Raw genomic sequence first — 21,296 nt, forward strand, 5'->3', positions numbered from 1 at the left:
GGATCATTTTTAGACAAAACATGCTATTTTGTTTTTTGTTCAGGTTAGCAGTCATCACAGATGTATTCAGTACAAAAGAGATTAATTACAGTTTCTATTCTAATGAGCTCAGCAATACCATTACGTGAAGCGTCAAAATCAAGCCATTAGGAGTACTGTCACTTTCTGAGCAGCAAAGTTGTGTCTGTTGAAGTACTAGTCCTGAAATGTACATGTATCACCAAAACATAAATCCACTAAAATTTACATTTCTCTCAACCCGTGTTCACTTGAAGTAGATTCAACAGAAGTTTTTTCTACCTCTTGAGGATATCAGAATATGATTGATGTGTTCCTAATTTTAGATGTCAAATGTGTAGATATACTGCATCATGCCTCAGAGTGAATCCAGTGTAACAGATTGAGAACCTCAGCTGAACAGATAAGAACATTTACCTTGACTTGCTTACAAATTTCTTTCTTCATATAATAATGTCCATATATTCAACGCTCCTTAGAGGCAAATTGATAATTTTTAATAGAGTGAGATACTGGCTCACTCACTAGAGTGTGATTTGAGTTGGTTTTTGAGGGTAGATAAACCTGTGCTCCACAGTATGAAAATTGGTCTGCTCATTTCATAAAGCAGGTAAACTGTGATTACGGAAGGAAGAATGGTACTGCCGTGGCTGATAAGGCAAACTGCAGTAAGCTTGTGGTCCAACAGCGAGCTCTCCTGCTGGCAATAGCTAGTATGTCCAGGTTTTTTCTCAAATAGCAAGGAGAACAAATGAGTCAAATTTATTAGATTAGTGGACTCCCACAAAATAAAATTTCAGAGACTCACAGATATGCTTACACAGCTGAAGGTCTTTTGGTACCTAAGGGTAAAAGAACCAAATACAAAAAAAAAAAAATATATATATATATATATATATATATATATATATGTTAGGGGCAGGTTTTCTTTTCACTTTTGTCTCCACACAAGTCAGTTTCTGTTCAGTTGTTTTCTGAATGCCAATTTTGTTATATTCTGCACCAGAACAACAGGTATCTGAACATAGTCTTCCTCCACTCCACAGTTGTCTTTGGCTGACCCATAAAGAACCTAAATCTTGATTTTTCTTCTTTTTTTTATTTGCTTTAAGCAATTATTTTTTAATGCATTTGCATGTTTTGTCCTAGAAATAAAATGAATCAAAGAGTAGTTTTATGAAGATGTTGTCGTTATATACTGCAGGGCAAACAGTACATACTCATTATACAAGAACAAGGAAACAATTGGTTGAATTTAAATTGAAATAGATAGAAGAAAACACATTTTGACACAACGCGTGTTCAGCCTACAGAACTGAATGCCACAAGACATCTGTGAAACCTGAGTTGTGAACTGTTAGAGAATAAGAAGTCTGGAAGACTTTCAGTTTTTCATTTTGCACTGGCCACTTTTAGACAAGATACTGTCCCTGGTGATCCACCCAGCTGTGGTAATGTCTCTTTCTGCCTATTTGGTTACAGTTAACAGTTATGTGTACAAAATCTGTGTTTCTCTATCAAATACAATTATCTTTACAATTTTTTGGAACAAACTAACATGCTCGTTGTAGCACATGTATTTACAGGAATCTTCCCCTTACACTGTTTTTTTGTTTTGTTTTGTTTTGTTTTTTAAAAAAAGAGATTTCCTTCAAAATCTCAGGTCAGGGAGAATTTATAAAAAATTACAGATTTTCTTCCTCAGTGGACTTCCTATCACGGACTGTAAGAATCTGAAGAGCTACATATAATTAACACCATCATGGTGTTAATTGATCACCATGGATAAAACAGACAACATTTTAGGCAGTGTAAAAGACATTACTGTAAGAAAACTTCAGTCTGTGTTTAGATCCTATGTGCCAAGGCACTATGAAATACGTTACTGACCTTTGTGGAGTCTCTCTATGCAGAAGTGCAACCAAACTGATAGAGTTTGTATGCTCCAGATTCTTCAGGTGCTGGTAGTACACAACAGTACACAAGGTGTACTGTTTGGAAGGGAACATATACATTTGGAAGGGAAGGATATGGTTTTTTAAACACATTTATTCTAAATACAGTTTTATTCTGGATCGAGGGTGTTGTAGCATTTAAGATGAGGAGGACGGGAGTGTCTGGTCACTGTCATAATCTGCATTACAGAAAAATAACAGTGGCTTCCTTCCAGTCTCACTTTGAAAAACAGGACAAAACCTGATAAAACACGATTCATGTTCTGACGTACTTAGAGCCTTCTTCACGTTTCCTTATTTAGAATGAATTTTGTAATAGAGTCCTGTGTAACTTGTAGTATGTTGTGACATATTTGCCATGGGATTTTGCACTCTCTTCGTGGGGTTGTGCTGTATGACCTATTCTAAAACAAAACTAAAATGCTGCTAAGAAAGTTGTTGGAAATGGTAAGATAGTCTTCAAGCATCTGCAAAGCATTCTGTGTACAATGCCCAAAACCAGAGAAATCGCAGCTACAAATCACCTTTGCTAAAATCTACAAATCAGTATCAGCTAAAAAAAAAGAAAAAAAAAAAAAAAAAAAGTCACGTATCTAATGTAGATGTTATATTATGGATGTTAAAAATATTCAATAATTGTATAACCTTTTAGACCAACGTCTTTAAAAGTAACGTAGAACGGTCCTTTTTGTTTTGTGATACTTTATTAATGTAATAACTGTGCCTCTGGTGGTCTGGACTTCAGGGACTTCCAGACACATTTACGTAATACTGCATTCATTAATGTGCAGTATCCATTTTTTTTCTAAACTGAGGTGGAAAGATTTTGTCACAGATATTTTTGTAAGGAAAGTTATTCTAAATTGCATTTGCGTTGCTGGACACTGGGCTACCTTCTATCAAAAGTATTTGGGTTTGTGGTCTGAGCCTTACTGTCCTTGAATGTTTTTGTAATCTATCTCCATTTCTCAAAAGACACAGTTTCCAGTTAATTTAATCTTTCTGCCCAACTCCTGTTTTTTTATCACTTTTTTCCCATCCTGCTTTCCCATTTACCGAATTTAGTAGAGGTTACTTCAATTTTATTTTCCACAGAGGAAGTGGCAGCAGTGAAGAAATCTTATTTGGTATGAATCCTCACCCTGAGCTTGAGGAGGAAAAAAAAAATCATCTGGATGGCAGCAGGTGCACACCAGCCCCTGATACACAGAGAGTACTAAGTTCAATTAAAAGAATGATTGTTTTATTATTCACAAGTTTTCTTACTTGACTTAATTTTCTTACTTGACTTCTTTGGGTTTTGCTACTTTATTTCTGTCTTACCTTTTAAAAGAGGAAAGGTAGGTGCAATGCCTGCCATTCGTGAAATAAGGTGACTTCCCCACTGCCTTTGCAAGCAAGGATTCGTTTTATGACAACTTTCCATTTTACCATCAAGCTGTAGTTCAGAACTGCTAGGTACTAAATTCTTTCCACCTAAAATTTTAAGATTAGCTGCACTTTTTAACAGAAATGTACATTGAATTAGCAGACAGAAGTATATTTTGAATAAACATAAAAGTAGAAGATTATTTGCTTTAAAAATGAATTGATTTACATGATAACAGAACTAGCTTGTCTTGTAAAATACTACCATGGTTCAATGGAATTTTTTACTCTGAAGCTTTAATAAAATATTTAAAGTGCTACTTACACGAAGATCTAGCAAGTGCTTGTTAAATGATCAATTTTGAATGGAAGATACACTATTACAGATGCTATAAGCTCCCTATGAGAGGAAAAGTAGTGTAATTGCTGGTAAATCAGTGCCTGGTCAAATAGTGCAAACAGTTTAGGCTTTAGAAAATAGCTACTCAAGTACCATGGTTTGAAAAGGCAAGATAAATGGATATATAGATAATTAAAATCATTTGTGGATAGATTATATTTCAAGAGCACAAAGAAGTTCGGCATTATCTGGAAGCAGCCTGGATTTGTTGTCAGATACCATATCCTTCTGCTCATCTCATAGGAATGCTGTTTGGCATGGCTCAGGGAGGCAGACAAGATGTGCAGGCCTGATAGCATTGCACTTTAAATACTGATCACTGAGTTAATGTAGCAGGAGAGTCTCCGACAACTTTGTTAGTAACTCCACTCATTAGAAAGAGAGAGATCCAAACAAATTTTCTTAACCCAGAGGAAGATGCCAGTCAGGTTTTTTTTGTCATTATTTTACTCTCTCCGTATTTTTTCCCCCAGCAGCCTCCAGCCAGTCGGTACAACCACTCTGGCATTGTATTAATGTGATTCAAAGCAAGGGAGGAATAGCTTGAAGTGAGGAGTCGTGCTGCGTGCTGCCTAAGACTGCACACTGCTGAATTCACATATAAAAGTTACAATTTTCTTTCATTGCCTTGATGCCTGAGGTGGACTGTCAGAACTGTGACAGCTCACACCACCACAGATATGCGGCCATCTCCCAGGTTTATCTACGGGATTAACTCCTCAAAGGCTTTGAGAATGTGGATTACAGTCTCTGGTAGGCTGTGCTGTACCAAAGCCAACATCTCAGCTCTCACTTTCTCAGAGAAAAAAGAAGAAAAAAGATCAGAGGCTGACTGTTTTGTTGCATTATTTTGTTAAAGCGTAGACTGTATGGAGTTCCGTTCAAGTGCTTGTATAATGCAAGTTTCCATTTTTGGTCTGTTGAGCCAAACAGTGAGACAGGGGGATGTTGGTCAGGCAGCTTCTTCTTTTTAACGTGAAAGCTGATATTTAGGAGTATTATTATATCTGCTGTGTGGCTTTCCTTCAGTCCCCGAAAGCAGTATTCATTATGCACTGAGAAGGAAACAGCCTTTGTTGTTTGTTGTTATCTTGAGATCCATGTAGATATACCTGGAGATATCATTTACTATGTGTAGCCAGAAATTGAAGAGCAGTAAAGGTCAAGTGGATAAGATGCTTTATCAGAGCTTAATGAATCTACATGCTTCTGTGTATCCGTAAGATTAAAGTAACAATATTCCAAGTTAAAACATTTTTTATATTGGGCTAAGTGTTTTTATTTTGGTGTTTGCTACATAGAAAATGTCACAACTTTTAATGAAATAGTGTCTTAGAGAGGATTTAAACCACGAGGGCATTGTCTTTTGAAATCGTTAATAATCCTCCAGGCTCAGAAGCTAAGAAAAACTTGGATGTGCTGTTTTGCATCAGTAGATCTAGTATATATCCATCTGTTGCTACTGCCAGCAAGTTTCAGGTTGTTCAAAGCGAAGAAAACTGCATATAGTATATTTCATGGGATTGTGTTTGTGATGCATATATTTTCAAGGAGGGAGCATATGCCAAGATGTTCAAATTTATCTATTAACCTCCTGCAGCAAAACCACGTGCAAATAACAAACTCTGATGATCTGGTATTTCTCTCAGGGTGCAGTGGGGCAAATTAATTTTGAGCGTCTCCACAGCACATTTCCAATGAAGCCATTGTACTTGTATAGGTCAGTACATTATCATGCAAAGATGCAAGCAAGGCTTCTGGAGGATAAAAGTCCCATCAGCCAAGAATTGGTCCTGACGAGCCCATTGTCAGGTGGTGTAGCCTAGAGGGCTTTCCCCTCCTAGCTAGCTCATGGGTTGCTGGAGCCTCTGACCCATGCTGTATATGTGGCATGCAGTAGACAAAAACAGCATAGACTTGCTCTTACTAGGCTTCAGGAGGACCTGGCTATCAGCAATTCATGAGTGCCTCTTACCCACTAAAAATGCAAAAACCTCTGTCGTTCTGTGCAGCTGTTCCTCCACTTGGTAAGTTCAAACTTCTCCACAGTGGGCTTTCTTACCGTTTTTAGTTATAATGCATTCACTTTGCAAAGCCTGATTATAGTAGGCCAGGCCATGCACTACAGATTTGCCAACATAACAAATCAGTGGAAAAAAAACCCTGGTGCAAAGGTCTTCCACTTCAGTTTTGTTTGTAGAGTTGTATATATGTGTCAGGAGGAAAACTCCAGGTAGTATAAGCCTCTACACCATGCTTCCTTTAAGAGGCTCTGCCAAAAAAATATGCTAGTGTGAACTAAAATAGAAGGATTCTAATGTAACGAGGTAAACTCAGGGAATAGTATTTCCTTGAGAAATTTTAATTTAAATTAAGCTTATTGTTAACTCACAGAGTGTGTCTTAAATTTGGCTTTGCTTCTCATTTCTGATTCTGGCAGGGATTCTTTCTGAGTGCTTAGTAAATACACATCCTTAGAGTACTTGCCAGACTGTAACTAGCTGCTGTATCCATAATCAGATCTTGATACAGTAAGATTATGTGCAAGGAGATATGAATTAGTGTACTGTGTAGTTAGGACACAACAAAAATCTTTTAACTGAGTAATTCTGGCAAAATTGCCAAAAGTTTATATCTGAAAGATTGCTGTTTTCTTTGTACTTGACCCAAGAAAACTGTGATAAGTAGTATGGGCTACAGTCAGATTGCATAATATTGACTTTTTAATGGAGTTCCCTGTAGTCTGTAGTGGAAGCCAACAAAAATAAACAGCAGTAGAAAGCCCGTCCGTACTTGTTGGATAAACTCTGAGAGACCTCCTCTCTACCATACAGTATTTATTGGTAGTTCTGTTTCTTATCTGGATACCAGTGTATCAGTCATGTTTTGGGGTTTTTCAATCTTTTCTTACAATGAAAGTGCCTTTTTAAAGTGCAAGTGCTGTGACAAGTGTTGTTTTTATGACCCTTTGCATACTGGATGCTAGTAGACATTTGAAAAATAGTCAACATGAAACAAAAGCAGTGTGACTGCCTGTGCTCCAGCTTAATTTACATGTGTAGTTTACCATACACTCTTTCCTTCCACAGGCATTTCCTATTCAAAACAGGAACAGGGACCACACCGCTGTTCAGTACTGCAACACCAGGGTACACAATGGCATCCGGCTCTGTTTATTCCCCTCCTACTCGGCCACTACCTAGGAACACTCTGTCCAGAAGTGCTTTTAAATTCAAGAAGTCTTCGAAGTACTGTAGCTGGAAATGTACTGCTCTCTGTGCTGTAGGGGTCTCAGTGCTGCTGGCAATACTGCTGTCCTACTTTATAGGTAAGTTCCTTTTTTTCATGATAACTGTCATCATAAATAGGGGTGTCTGATGGACTGTAGATGTGCTGTCCCATCTCAACCTTCATTTATAGCAGAGTTTTTGGTAAAAGTAAAAACCACAACAATGACTTAATGAAACCGCCTAATTATTTTGAGATGATAGAAAATCTGAATACTTTGCAAGCACCCTGTGGCATGACAATGCATGAACTAATTTCAAAGAAGTATTCAAATTGCAATTAAGATACGTGGTGTCTAGTACTTACAAACATATATGCAAAATGCAGGCTATAAAGTTCTGTGACGTGAATATGGCTTCCAGCATATCCGTGATACTCTTCTCATTCTGCATGAAATGTAACTAATAGAGCATTTAGGAATTATAACTTATTTCATCATTATATACATGTATGTTTGTGTGTATAGCTAGTGCAAAAGTCTAATATAGACTTTGATTGCAAGGTAGGGAAAATAAATGTCCAAAAGGACAACATGCAGAGAAGAAGAGACTTCTTCTTCTCTTGTGGGGTGTTTATTTTTAATTACTTACTGTTTTCTCTGTTTGTTAATTTTTGCCAACTTGAAATTTACATAATTTCTTTTATTTTTTCTTCACTTTATTTAATTTCATAAATGCTTCTTCTAAATATCATATAATTTGAGGTTTAGGCAGTTAGTGGGGGAATCACTTGCCCATGACAAAAACATGATTGACTTCAGTGTGGGAAGAGAACAGGCTTATTATGTATGTGTGCATAACTTCTTCCATGGCTTTGTCCAGATTACAGATTTTGTTACCTGAGTCCTTAAATGGTCCTCAAACACTGATTTGTTAATTAGAAGTTAAAATCAAAAATGAAAATTTAAGGGTCTGTTTTTTGTAAGGCATTGGTTGTGTTCCAATTCAGAGTCTTAAGAAGTCAAGAAAAGAAAAGGAAGGGAGGGAGTCAATCTCTCCTTCTCTCCCTCGTTTTAAAATCAGGTTAAATTAATAATAAAGCCTAGAAGGCCCTGTGATCCTTAAATCTTCATTGCCTTTGTTGAAACAGGCTTGCTACATTTCAATCCAAGGCAGAGCATAAGCTGTATAAAGCCTTTGAAGTAGTTCTTACTGGGCTGAAGCTCCTGTGAACAATGCAAGGAAGTGGGTTGCTGGGTAGCTGGAGAAATTCATCTCTGCACTGGCTAAGCAGAACCCCCAGAGCACCCTTTCCACCTCAGCTGTGAGCCCCAAAGAGCAAAATGCATGTGTACAAATGTAGGGCTTGCCACTGCTGCCCAGTCCATTGCATGCCTTGGATTTTTTTTATGCGAATGTGCACAGCAGTATGAAGGTGTAGTGTAGAGTTAAGTTTTGACACTGCATCTTTTTTAAAGTGGGATTCAAATAATCCTACTTATAAAATACAGTAATTGTGCTCAGTCTTCATAATATTGCCTCTTAAATCACTACAACCAAACATCCGCTACTAAAAAAATACATAAATATGAAAGAAGGAATTCAATATGCAGTATCGCTGTCAAGAACTGGGAAGAATAGCCATACAGATAGTAAAATATTGAAGACCTGATTGTGAACTGAGCTCTACACTTTGCAGGCCCGAATGAGCGAGACTACTTATGAATTTGAGGGGCACAAGAAGATAGCTGTACTGGATTATTTCTCCCGCAGGCACATTAAGAAATATAAGCATGTCTAATGTGCCTCTATTCCTGTGTTCAAGAAAAAGAACCAGGCTTTCCAGTGAGTGAGAGCTTTCAGCTCCACATATCATTTATTCAAATACTCTGTAAAAAAAAAAAAAAAAAAAAAAAAAGACAAATATAGCTGTACATTTCATGGGTACATGCCAGCTCACGTACTTGCTGAAATAAACAATGCACAAGGGCCTTCCTCTGCCTATAGTCAATAGGGAGCTCTTTGCCTACTGGTGATATTACACATATTTCAGCTAGCTCAGCAATCTAAATGTAAAATCCAGCACTCAGGGATGCTCTCTGGAGAACTTGGGGTCCATAAAACCATGAATGGATTACACTCATTCATATATGTGGTTTTCCCATCTCTGCAGACATAATATCAGAAATACTCTCCGTTTAATAGGCCATCTAAGTATAAATTGGTGGAAATCATTTATGTAAGATGGAAATAGTCCTTCGTCTTGGTTAAATATTTCATACTGTAGGTATGAAAGAGGAATTGAAAGAGGAGGAAATTGATAATAAAATAAAACATTAGGAAGGGCTGTGGTATCGTGTGACCTCTAGCACTGTGTGACATGCCTCTAACACAGTGATCTGGCTTGTCTGCTGAGGCCTACAGCAGCTGAGGTGGCATGTCACATCTGTGAAGCCAGTTTGAGACGCGTTTTTGACTTCACAGGGAGACATTGCCATAAGCATTAAAACACTACAGCCATTGCTGTAAAATATGCCAGTGCGCATTGATAAGGAGCACAGTATGGCCCATGTCCACTGCGTGACTGTGGCAGCTGCAGGTCGAAGGCCTAACTGGATCGCTCACCCAGGGACCGGTGATGTAACTGGGCCCTTCTTGGAAAGGGCAGTGATCAACATGATATGCCCAGGCTTCCTTTAGTTGCAGTGGATATGGGGTAGAGAAAGTGACTACGGATCCCTTTGCTTAGACAACATAAGGCAGAAGAGGCAGTTTGCTAGACCTCATGTCTGCCTTTGCAGAACTGCGCAGTCAATTAGCCCCACCAGTGGAGGGGAGCTACACCGAGTCCTGTCTGTCTTGCACTTCTTCCATCACTGTGACAGGAAAGACTCCTATGTTTATAAAGTCTACAAAGAGAAGGTGAGAGTAGCAGATGTCAGCTCAGAAAGGGACCGCAGCAAGTGCTACGCTGTAAGGCCACTTAATGCAGTCTTGGAGGTCACAAGGAGTTGAAAACATTATTTTTGTCCAAAGAAAGGAAAGTCTCACTGCCAGCCTCCCTGCATACTCTTGACTTGTGAGCACTGGTAGTCTCTCAGCCATTTAAAATATTCAGAATGTCGAAACTTACCATTCCTGTCAATGAGACCTGCTAATTTTTAGAGAAAATAAATGTGAGTTGTGGAAAATGTTGACCTTCTTATTGAAGGGTTCGTCTACTGTTAAACTATTGAGAAACAATGAGTTAAGCAAGAGAAACATGCAAGTAAGAAGTGCTTAACCAAGACATAGTACAGCATATATAGGAGAGTGGAGTTAAAAACCAGCTCCAGTTTAAAGTAAAGGATTCAACGAACATCTTCCTGAAATAGAGTATTATAAAGAAAGAGAATAAAGAATATAAACTGCTTAGTTTGGGGATTGAGATTACACTGGAATTTCTTTAAGCTGCTCATTTGGCTAACTGCTATTCATAATCAGATTTGCAACCAAGGAAGATGACTTTTTTTTTTACAGCATGAACATTTTTTAGAAAACTTCAGAAATAACTCTTTTCTATTTCCCTGTTTGGAAGACTAGCAAGAATAGTCTTAAATTTAAGTCATGAAAGAGTAAGAAATATGACATTGCCTTAGCTTGACCTCTTTTTTTATATACACATGAATATTTTACTCAAACTTTGTACAGGCAGTCTGTGTGAGCCAGAAATAGAGTCCAACTTTACAACGTGCAAGACAAAACAGAACTTTATCCTTTTTCTCCCTGTGACTTACCATCTCATTCAGCATCCATCTTTTGCAGTGAATGAATGCAGGAAAAGTTTGGTAGAGCAAATGCCTAGGTGAAACATCAGAGTTTTGTATGTAATGAGCAGTATGTACCTGCCAATTCTAGCTTTTGGATCTTCTCTATCTGCTCTGTTACTAAAGGGAGCGGTTTGTTGTTCTTGGATGTGTGTTCTTTTAACAGAAGAATCCCCTGTTCAATTACAGAGAATTATATCAGTTGTTTTCAGTATGTTGTTGCATAGCATAGGTTCTGACCAGCTACATTAAAGGAATAATTGGTACAGTACTAATTACTTTTTCGTTAGTGCAAATTCACAGTAGATGAAATTAATGAGAATTTGGGATATCAGTGCCCCTCTTTCTAGCCGGGGAATTGCTTTGGCAACAGGTTTTCCATTGCCAATGGCATTGTCTTGACATTAGCTAAGTTGATACAAGAGGTTAGTGCCATTTTCACTTGCATGGGGACCCAACAGGCAAGTGGTTTTCCTCAGTCAGTGCTGGAATTACACAGTGCCAGATTCAATCAACGGAGTTTGGAGAGTTGTACACTAAATGATCCCATGCATCTGTCATTAATGTTGTCCTATGGCTACTAAATAGGTTTCTATTAACATAAAACATTACTTGAATACATGGTGAGAGACCTGACCTGTTCAGTCCACATCTGCTGTTCTGACTTCTTAACAGCAGTCTGTTTGTATCTTACGAGCATTTTGTGCTCTGTGTACTTCAGAATTGATTGCGGTGCTAGCATTACCTCGGCAGCCAGTGGTCAGGAGAAGAATGTATGGCAGCTAGTTATTCTCTGTGATAAAGATTTAAATATCAGTGGTAACTTAAGGACATCTCTTTTAAAAAAATTGAACTTTATTTAATTGAAATGGCCACAGGACTACTTTTATCGCTCCTGCTCCCCATGAGCAGTTAAGTAAATCCATTTTGGACAGAAAAGAAAGCTAACTTCTAGATTTAACAACTGAAACATCTTCTGGGACAACATATATTGTAGTTTATATTTCATGCTATGAGAGCCAGTAGAAAATTCACTGTTCTGCTGTGATTCAGGGATGACCACACAGTCATAATCCAAAGTGGAAATGAAATATAAACAAAAAGAGATACCAGACTAGAAAGCCATGTTTGATGATCATTGATAATACATTCTTTATACATTTATGTAAAAATAGACATTGTGCTCATTCTGTTATATTGTACATTGAGGTTTTTTTTTTTTCTCAGTCTGAAAGTTGTTATTGTTTTATCATCATCTGAAGATATTTAAGCTGAAAATTTATCCACTAATGAATTTCTAATAATTAACTTCCATCAACAACTGTCTTCAGAGTCTGAGAGAAGAACTTGTTGAGAGTAAGAACAGAGCAACTTAATGGAAGAGTTTTTACGGTAGAGGTAGGTGGACAGAAAAGACAGCAAACAAGTTTTGTCATTAGAGGAGAGTGTCACAGAAGGATTCAGGGTATAAAAATTACAGCTGACGGCCAATTAACTTCCTTGCAGGCAAGTTTTAAGTAATCCTGAAAAATTTAGAAAATTGTCTGTTTCTGCAGACTGAGGTTAACTTTCCATCTCTCCAGTGCTGTTCCCGAGTTTGTTGTCTGTGGTTCACCCGCGTTACTGAAGATTTAGTGTGACAGCTGCTGGCATTCACATCTACTCACAGATTGCAGAGGACCAGATGCCTTTCCTGTTGGGCTTAGTGGCAGAAGTCATAGTAGGGCAGAAACACCCTCCCTAGAATTAATGGACAGTTAGTCATGACAGTTACAGAACTGGATTTTCGTGATTAAAACGATGACTAAATATACCTGTAGTCAAAAGGAATCTATCTTACTTTATCAGTAAAGAACAACATAATACGTCTTTTTGATTGCAATGCCAAGTTAACATTATGCTGCTGTTCGTAAAGCTCAATTACTGCCAGGAATGACGAAAACAACTTAATTAATAATGCCATTTAAATAGAATTTTTATTACAATACCCAGCATAGGTATTGTAATTAACAGGCATGAGGGAGAATATAGTTACGTTGCCATTAATCAGCTTTACTTTCATTATGTGTTTATAGAAACTCTTTTTCTCTTTGACCTGCATTTAATTTTGAGTATTGTAATGCTATTGTCACTGAGAGCTTTATCAAGAACTATTGTATTTCCAGCAGGGTGCCTGCATTCTCTGCCCACTCTGCTACCTAGGTTGCGCTTGGACCTTGGTTATGAGTAATGCTTCACTGAGGTGTGTGGGTTGGAAATATGTTCCCTGTCTGCAGCAATGTGGCAGATTTTCACAGTTAGCCAGGTTTATGCTCCTACTGCATTTCTCATTGCATCAAATTAGAGATGCTGAGGAAGACTAATACCTGTGTATATCACTGATTCTAAAAGGAAGGTGCTTGTGGAAGGAAGGTACATAGCTCCTTGCCTAAGTCACAGACAACAACTCATCTGAACAGTCCTTCAGGCTTTTAAGCAAGGCTTTGGGTGTCTCTTGTGCTTTTGGAGGCAGCAGCAGTGCTCCACGTGAGGCTTTTCGTTCCAAGCTAGAGATTTCCAGTATCACTTCCATCTTGAATTGTCTGACTCTCAAATTAAAAAGCTGCAAAGCTGTGGATTAAGTACGTAGCAGTGTTTTCCTTCTGTCCAGAATGGATGTTTACCTGTCTCTCTCAGCTCCAAATGTCACAGGCAGCAATTGCACTGGTGACAATGCCATGTGGGGGCTGTAAGGCCCAGCTTCCCCAGTGTGTGTGGCTCTGCTGTGTGCTGGTCAAAATCTGTGGGCCTGCTGTTTTACAAAGTTGTGCTGGATGTTGTTCTGGAAGGACAGAGTAGTAGATATCCCATAGAAATATAAGACAGGACCAAAGGGTGTGTGTAGCCTCTGCTGCTGGACCTGTAGTGGGGGGTTATATACCCATATACCTGGTGAGCACACGGTTACAGAGCAGGTAGAAACCACCTCCTGAAATTGCTGAAGGATTTTGGTATCCTGAATGGACCTTAGGAAAGTCCCTTACGTCTGAAATACCAATCTCCAAGTTGCATTTCAGTACTTTATAATCTTCAAAAACAGTACTATAAAAGCCAGATAATTAGTGTTTGTAGGCCATACTTTAGTAATATCAGGGCAATCAACTCCTTTCACTCATTTCTGACCTGTTCTTTATAAATGACATTCTTCAGATATACACGACTGTCCATACTATTCTGATGCTTTATCGTAAAGCATAATATTAGTGCTAGTAATTCCATGATTTTCTGCATTGCAGTGATGTTCAGCTTTATCTAATATGAAATAATTTTTCCCTTGGTATCTCATAGCCATGGCTTTTAGATTCTGCACGATGTTCATACAAAGAGCAGGCATTGCTGATGAGCTAGCTATGCCTCCTTAGTGTGGAAATATTTATAAACAATAAAGTAGTTTCTTATGTTTGCCGCATTCTTTCAAACCTGGGAGACAAAGAACGACTAGTCAGAAAATGAATAAGTTATGCTTCACCACCTTGTCGGGGGTGATCAGGCTGAAAATGTTTGTAACATCTTTCATTGAAATTGCACTAAAACTAAATGTGTCGAACATCTACGTGTTAAAGCATGAACATTAAATGTACTTTTTTGTTTCTAGCAAGATTTCCATTATGGATAATGCCTTTAGTTGATGCTTTTTAAGCAAAGATTTTGCCACTGTGTTTCAGGCTAAGTGCAAAGCATAATATAATATTTACTGTTTCAGGAGTGCACAGTATTAATATTTGATTGGTGTTGTGGATGTCACATGCTGTTATTGTTAGTGACACTGAAAGTAAAACACTTACTGAGAAAGATAATCCTCACACAGAAGGATGTAGGAACATGTAATTGGCAGTCAGGAGGTTAAAAGAGACTTGACAAGATTTTGAGGGATTAAAAGTTAATCTGGCAAGGAGAATACCCACCTCTGCTCCCAAAAAGGCTTGTGTTTTAATTATGATTTGTCACAAGGTTTTTGGCAATACGCCTGTCACTCTTCCACTTTTGCCCAGTGGAGCGAATTGAAACTCAGTAATCCTGGCAACATAAGGTGTAGTGATAAACCGAAAGGTGACATGATGTCATTGTCCGTAGGGCCCACATTGTGGTATTTTGCTGTCGTGCTGTAGTGCAGTATGGTGCTTTTTCAAAATCTGGATGGTGTTTCCAAGAATACTGAAATGTCTCACAAGCACATCATTGTGGAGATGTGGGCCCTTCTGCACTCCTCCTATAGTCTTCTGGCAGACCCACAAACAGTAGCATTTTTTCAGTCTAATTATAAGAATTTCAGAAATGTGGTTAAATTATACTAGCTACTCTTTTGGATAAACAGGCTTAGAGAAGTTCAGAGATGTAATTCCTGTTTTATCAATGGTGGCGAACGTGTGCTATATTTTAATAGTATGCGAGCATATGTAGTACTTCAAATTTATGCTTACGTTTAAGACATTTTTCAAAGCAGAGATGAAATTACTTGGATGATTTAAGTTGTTTGTGGACATAAGATTACAGACCTCTTTTCTTTCCTGGTAGTTCCCATTAATTTATGATTTGTATTAGTGAAGAAAAAAGCCAGCCCTTAGAGATGTGCTATCCACTGTGATATCAGAATTAATAATACCTGTGTTAAAGTTGTAGTTTCGTGTATAAATTATATAATTTCTGTAAATTGCATCTCTTCTATAAATTGCAATCCTTTCTTGCATCTTTTCTGTGAAGAAAACTGCTTGTTCTGTTTTGAATGCTTTAAAAAAAAATCATGCTGGTAAAATGCCTGATTTAGATGAGATTTTTTGTAAACCTCTCCATACACAAGCACTTTAGAATAAAAAGGTCAAGTACATATGTCCAAACTTGCTGCGAGCAATCTCCTTTGATGTTACATTTATGACTGGGATGGCAAGTACACACGGCTTTTACACAGGTGTAATTCCCCCACTGCAGTGATTAATTATGGATGCAATAGAGGCGGCCTCTGAAGTAGGCAGGAACCTTTAAATATGAGATTCTTTATTTTCACATGGATGCCATTTCAGAAGACTTCACTTACAAAAACACAACAAAACCAAAAAAACAGGTCTTCTCTTAGGAATCACCACCTATAACAACATCTGTAATTTTATAATTCAAGAAAAGGAAAAGTGTTCAGATTATGTGGATGTGTGCACTTGAAATGCTCAATTTCCCTCAATAATAAAACCAAGCAAACAACCAAGAAAGAAGGTTTTTTGCCAAAACGTGATGAAACAGAATCACACAAAATCATCTCTTCTAATATCTCTACAGGAGGAATACGGGGCGGGCAGTGGGGGGGTTGGTTAGGTATCATGGATGAATATCGGCCATTGGGAAAGATAATTAGCTTCATGAGCCTTTAAGGCAAGAAACATATATGTTTCCAATGTTTTTAATGAAAAATATTTCTGATTTTACATTATTATGGCACAGGAAGACTATTATTATTATTTAAATAAAACTTAATTTGAAATTGTAAAAACAAGAGCCAGATGCATATTGTTAACACCTTTTGCCAACCAGTCATGTACTTGAGTTTCAAAAGGTGTGTAACACAATAACTTGCTATGATACATCTATCTTCACTTGTGAAAGCTTCAAACTCATCTGCTGTTCATCTTCTCTTTCATCTTTGAAATGCCAAGTTTCACAGCAGTTTTTATTGAAGCATTTTTTGTTAGACAGTGGATCTGCATTTGAATCCAAAACTTTTCACATTGACAAGTAATAGCTCTTCAGATTTTCAACTTATTTTTCAGGTTTTCAGTCTCCAGCAGCTTCTTTCTGTGTTTCTTGTCTATTAGTAATCTCAAGAAGAGGTAATGATGTGCAAGTTTGAAAATGAGAAATTGAATCCTTCTTGTTATTTCAATTCACCTGGAGCCAAGACTAGATAATTTTAAAACATCCTTATCGCTGATCCAGTATGTTTTCATACAGTAGCAAGAGTAGTCAGTGCTCTTGATCAATCTTAGTGCTGCTCCAGAGCTAAGACTGCCTGTTCTTAATATCACCTGTGAGGTTTTATAGTTCAGTGCCTTAGCTGATTTTATTTGGTAGGGGCTGGGGGAATGTTTAATGTGAAACTAATTCTAACTTGTTTTTTCCCAGGGTTTACATAACTATTAAAAAAAAAGTGCAAAGTGGCTTACAAGGCACAATTCACTGGCCTTACAAACAATTAACAGTAGGGTTGTCTTTATGTCATAGGTTTCTTTCATAACTCATATAAGATAAATTAATTTTTCTGTTTTCTTTTTATTAGTAGTATTTTTCATGTGCTTAGAGTGCATCTTTGCTCACAGGAATAGTTTCATAAAAGCCATGTCTCGCTTCAGTGAAGCCTCTAGAGGAACTATAGTCATGGTGTGTTATTGCAATCCACATAAAACACATTAATGACAATAAAATAAAGCATGCTCCATCTAGTAGCCGGTCCCTCCTGTGCCCTTACTCCTTTCTCTGGCCCAGAGACAGCGCTACTTACCCAGTCGTGATTCCTGGTGGTATAGTGAGGAGCTATATTTCTTATATATATAGCCACAAGGAACCGAGCTTAAACCTGAGGGTGATGGACAGGTTTCGGTAGGGGCATGATTGAAATTCCTGAACTGACTTAAATCTTGAAACTTTTTTGAACCAAGGATTTGCACAAGTTTGTTAGCATGTACAAATAGATAGCTAATAGCTTACAAGTTTATACTGGATGTGTTTTGTAAAAAGATCTCTTCAGTGGTAAACTCAGTGTGTTTGTTTTGTGTGTGTGTTTTTGTGTGTTTTTTTTTTTGTTTTGTTTTGTTTAGTTTTTTAATATGAAATTAAGTGGAAATTACATGGTTGCAAATTAATCTGCATATAGTGTTTGGTTTATGCAGCTACACAGTTGTACAGTTCCGATAGGTGAGTGATACTTATCTAGCATAGATCTAAGTCACTTTAAAGGAATTGTTGTAAAGAGGTTACAGGTTATTTTGTTGTGGCTTCAATCACCTACCTTTGATCTATAAGTGGACAGCTGTAATTGTGATATCATGAAGCCTAACAACAGCAAAGGATGAGAAAACCTATATGTTGACTTGCACAATTGACTTGCATATGATCTCAGTGGGAAATTCTAAACAAAAGCTAATTTATGGAAAAATATGTATTTCTAATCACAGTTTAGCTCTGCAGGGTTCCAAATAACACACTACAATCTCTACATGCAGATGCTTTCATCTTACATTCCAAATTTGGTGACATTCCAAAAGTTCTTATCAAACCTTATTATCATCTTTTATTAAATCTTATTACATTTCTCCTTATTGCATGTTTGCTGTAATATTCTGTCATTCTTAATATGGAATAAAAAAGCTTTGATCTTTGTTAGACAGTCATGAGATGGAAATACGCAACACAAGTGTTTAACTCTATGCTATAAAATCCCAGCTTGGTGTGTCCTTTGAACATCCCAGTAATTGGCCTCTGTTTCTTTTTCCTTTGGTTCTTAAATCTTTTCATCAGACTGCACTTCTCTATGCCATCAACATGCAAATAGGTTATGCATGATCATATAGTGCCATTTCATTATTATTATTATTATATCCCTCGAGAGATTTGGTGGTGGAGGGTTTGGTAATAAAGCTTTTGAACTATAAAAATGCTTGGACCCATTCATTGATTCTCTTGCCTAAGTAAGATGTTTCCATCGGATGTTGAGACATTACTCTGGTACTGCTTTTAACACTGCTGTTTTATGAGGGCTGCCATCTAAAGGATGTCACCCTGAGCAAGAGTTGGAGCTATAGAAGCAAAATAAAATAGATAAGAACAAACCTAAGCCTCATCTGTTTTCCAGAAAATGAGTTAAAGGAAGAAAAGGAAGGAGTTAAAGCCTGAGAAGGAAGAGAGTAGAGAAATGCCTGAAGGAATACAGAGAAGTAATTATCCTGCAGTCTTAACCCTGTCTTGAAAAGTGTAAATCAGGGGATTTTTTTTTTCCAAAATGCTTGACAAGGAAATCATTGATTATGACTTTATTAGATAGAAACCCCAAATTTATGGAATGTTTTTCATGCCCTTCTCTGAACTAAGAGAGACAAAACAGCCCTTGTCTCAAAGGAGTCAGCAATCTAATGTGCACTTCCCCATCAGTTCTGTACCTGTAATGACTTTCACCATCTTGTTAACTGTGAACAGCGTTATCTGGAAGAAAAAAAAATGTTCAGGAGAAGGTCCAGGATAATACTAACAGCTATTTAGGTAATACTGAAGACTATTACGTATCAGAGAATGTTGGATGATCATCAGAATAAATGGTAAATGTGAAACAAGCTGTAACAAATACACGCTATTTAAATAAGTGGCTACTGAATAATGATCTTTGTCTCTCTTGTAAGAAATCTGGATTCTCCCTTAAGCTTTGAATGTGCCTCACATAATGCTGTTGACAGAATTAGACCATTGTTATATAAAAGTCACTGGCTTGACAACTAAAACAAGACATCTAGACACACAAGTTTACAGAGGAATAAACATTCCACTTCTTGGTGAACATGGTAAAAATAGTTACACTGAGATCACATCTTTCTTAACATTTTGAATGCAACTGTACTTTAAAACAGCATCTTTGATTGGTGGTTGAGGAAACTAAGTTTATCCATAGCAGATACCTGGCACTTCTTTAGTGCCATATTTCTTATAGACAATTTTTTGTGATGTGGTTTGCAATTTTTTTATTAAAAGGTTCCAAGAAAAAAAAAGAAGAATGGAGGGTAAAAGTTGATTTTACTGTTTTCCATGCAAAAAATTCAATGGACCCATTCAATAGTTAAGGATAAGAGGAAAGTGATCACAATTCTTCAGTTAACGTATTGATCTTGATAGGCATCACTAAGTTTTCTTATAACGTTGCGCCAAATACTTTACATTCAGAATACAGGTTCAGAAACTTTAATGAATATGTGATGCTCCCATTGGCTAACCTTTTGAAGAGTCTTAAAATGCACTTTCAAGTTATTATAAATTTAGAAATAACAGGCTTTTTGTTGATTTGAGAAAGACAGTAATAAATAAAGAACTTGTCTTTATAACTTGTAATTCACTTATTTAAAATTTTAATTTACTATTTTAATTGACTATTTGATCTGCAGCAACATCCAAGGCATCCTATTATCTTAGAAAAGAGGAAATGAATGCAAATCACTGACAGTTGATTTGCACATCTTCTGGTCCACTCCAGGTCCTTCAGAATAAAATAGATTCAGACTCTAATTATAGCTGCAAGAAAAATATATGGGAGATAATTTTAAAAACCACTTCAGTGTTCAAATATTTCATTTGAAAATGTATTGCCAACAGGGAGATGAACTAGAAGATAATCCTTCAACAAGATTGAGCAATAATTGCAATTTGCTTAGTTTAAATTATAATCTTTTTGCATTGCTTTAAATATAAATGATATTCACTTTTCCTTATGTGCAAGTGTGCATATATATTATTCTATTAATTCTAGGGAAGTAATTTAGTAAACCATAGTTTGAAAGCACTAGCACCCAGAAATCCATAGAAGTTACAGACCTGGAAGATATGTTCAATATCTTAGCAAGACGTTCATCTTCAAGTACAGCTTCATGAATAATAAGAGTTGATTAACATACCTTGTAAAATGCATGGCAGAGGCAAGGAGGGTCACCAACAACACTTGGTTCTTTCCTCTTGCCAACTTTCCCCACAGTGTTAAGTATTTTATGTATATAGAACATAGCCCACAGGTCTTATCTCCAGAGATCTTGGGGAGATGCTTGCTACTTCGAGATAGCCAATATTTATTTATTTTTTTCTACTGTCTAGTGTTAATTTTTCATCTGTTGTAAGAGTTGGAGGAGTACTGGAAGTCTGTTTCCCAATTCAGGCAACTCTGTTTCTTTCTACTTAAAAGGATCTACCTGTCTGTGAAATTCCTGCTCCCCTGAAGTGCGCTGTCCCCTTCAGAATTCTTGCTCTGCAGAAGACAGATTTACCAAATGCAGAATGTCACCTGTTGGGTTACTGGCACAACAAGCCAGTACTTAGAGACTTCGTGCTCAAACTCTCATTACCTATCCAGTTGCTGGAGGGCTACTTCAGCGAATAAAGCCTCTGTTTATATGCATACAGTTTTGCTTATTCGTCCTTACCACCTGCATGTTTAATACTTAACACTTGCACAGCTTATCAGGTGTTTGCTGTGCCCTTTGTTTTTCATGAGCCTGACTGTCAATCACAGTATGTTAAAAACAGATGTGGTTGATGCTGATGACTTACTAGAGACACCCTTGAATTTTGACCAGACCAATAGATAGGTTACTTTGTTTTTTTACTGCATAGTATGTATGCTCATATCTGTGTCCAGACTTTTTCTGTTTAGAGCTCTCCAGTACAAATGACAACTGCTGCAACCCAGATACTGGAGGTGGCTAACACCTGTCTAATTTCTCTACCAACTAGCTGTCCCTATCCTCTTAGT

At 37.2% G+C, this 21,296-nt stretch overlaps 1 protein-coding gene across 30 annotated transcripts in view; it reads left to right on the forward strand.

Annotated features, from left to right (window-relative positions):
* TENM3 (teneurin transmembrane protein 3) overlaps positions 1–21,296 on the forward strand; it is a 1,325,064-nt gene that overhangs the window by 1,201,249 nt on the left and 102,519 nt on the right. For all 30 annotated transcript variants that reach the window (XM_068681265.1, XM_068681272.1, XM_068681274.1 and 27 more), the window contains one exon: positions 6,831–7,069. In XM_068681265.1, coding sequence (XP_068537366.1) covers positions 6,831–7,069 — 239 coding nt within the window. The remainder of the gene's footprint in view (positions 1–6,830; positions 7,070–21,296) is intronic.

Source organism: Anas acuta, chromosome 4, assembly GCF_963932015.1.
Source record: "Anas acuta chromosome 4, bAnaAcu1.1, whole genome shotgun sequence".
In the NCBI taxonomy this organism is placed as follows: Eukaryota; Metazoa; Chordata; class Aves; order Anseriformes; family Anatidae; genus Anas; species Anas acuta.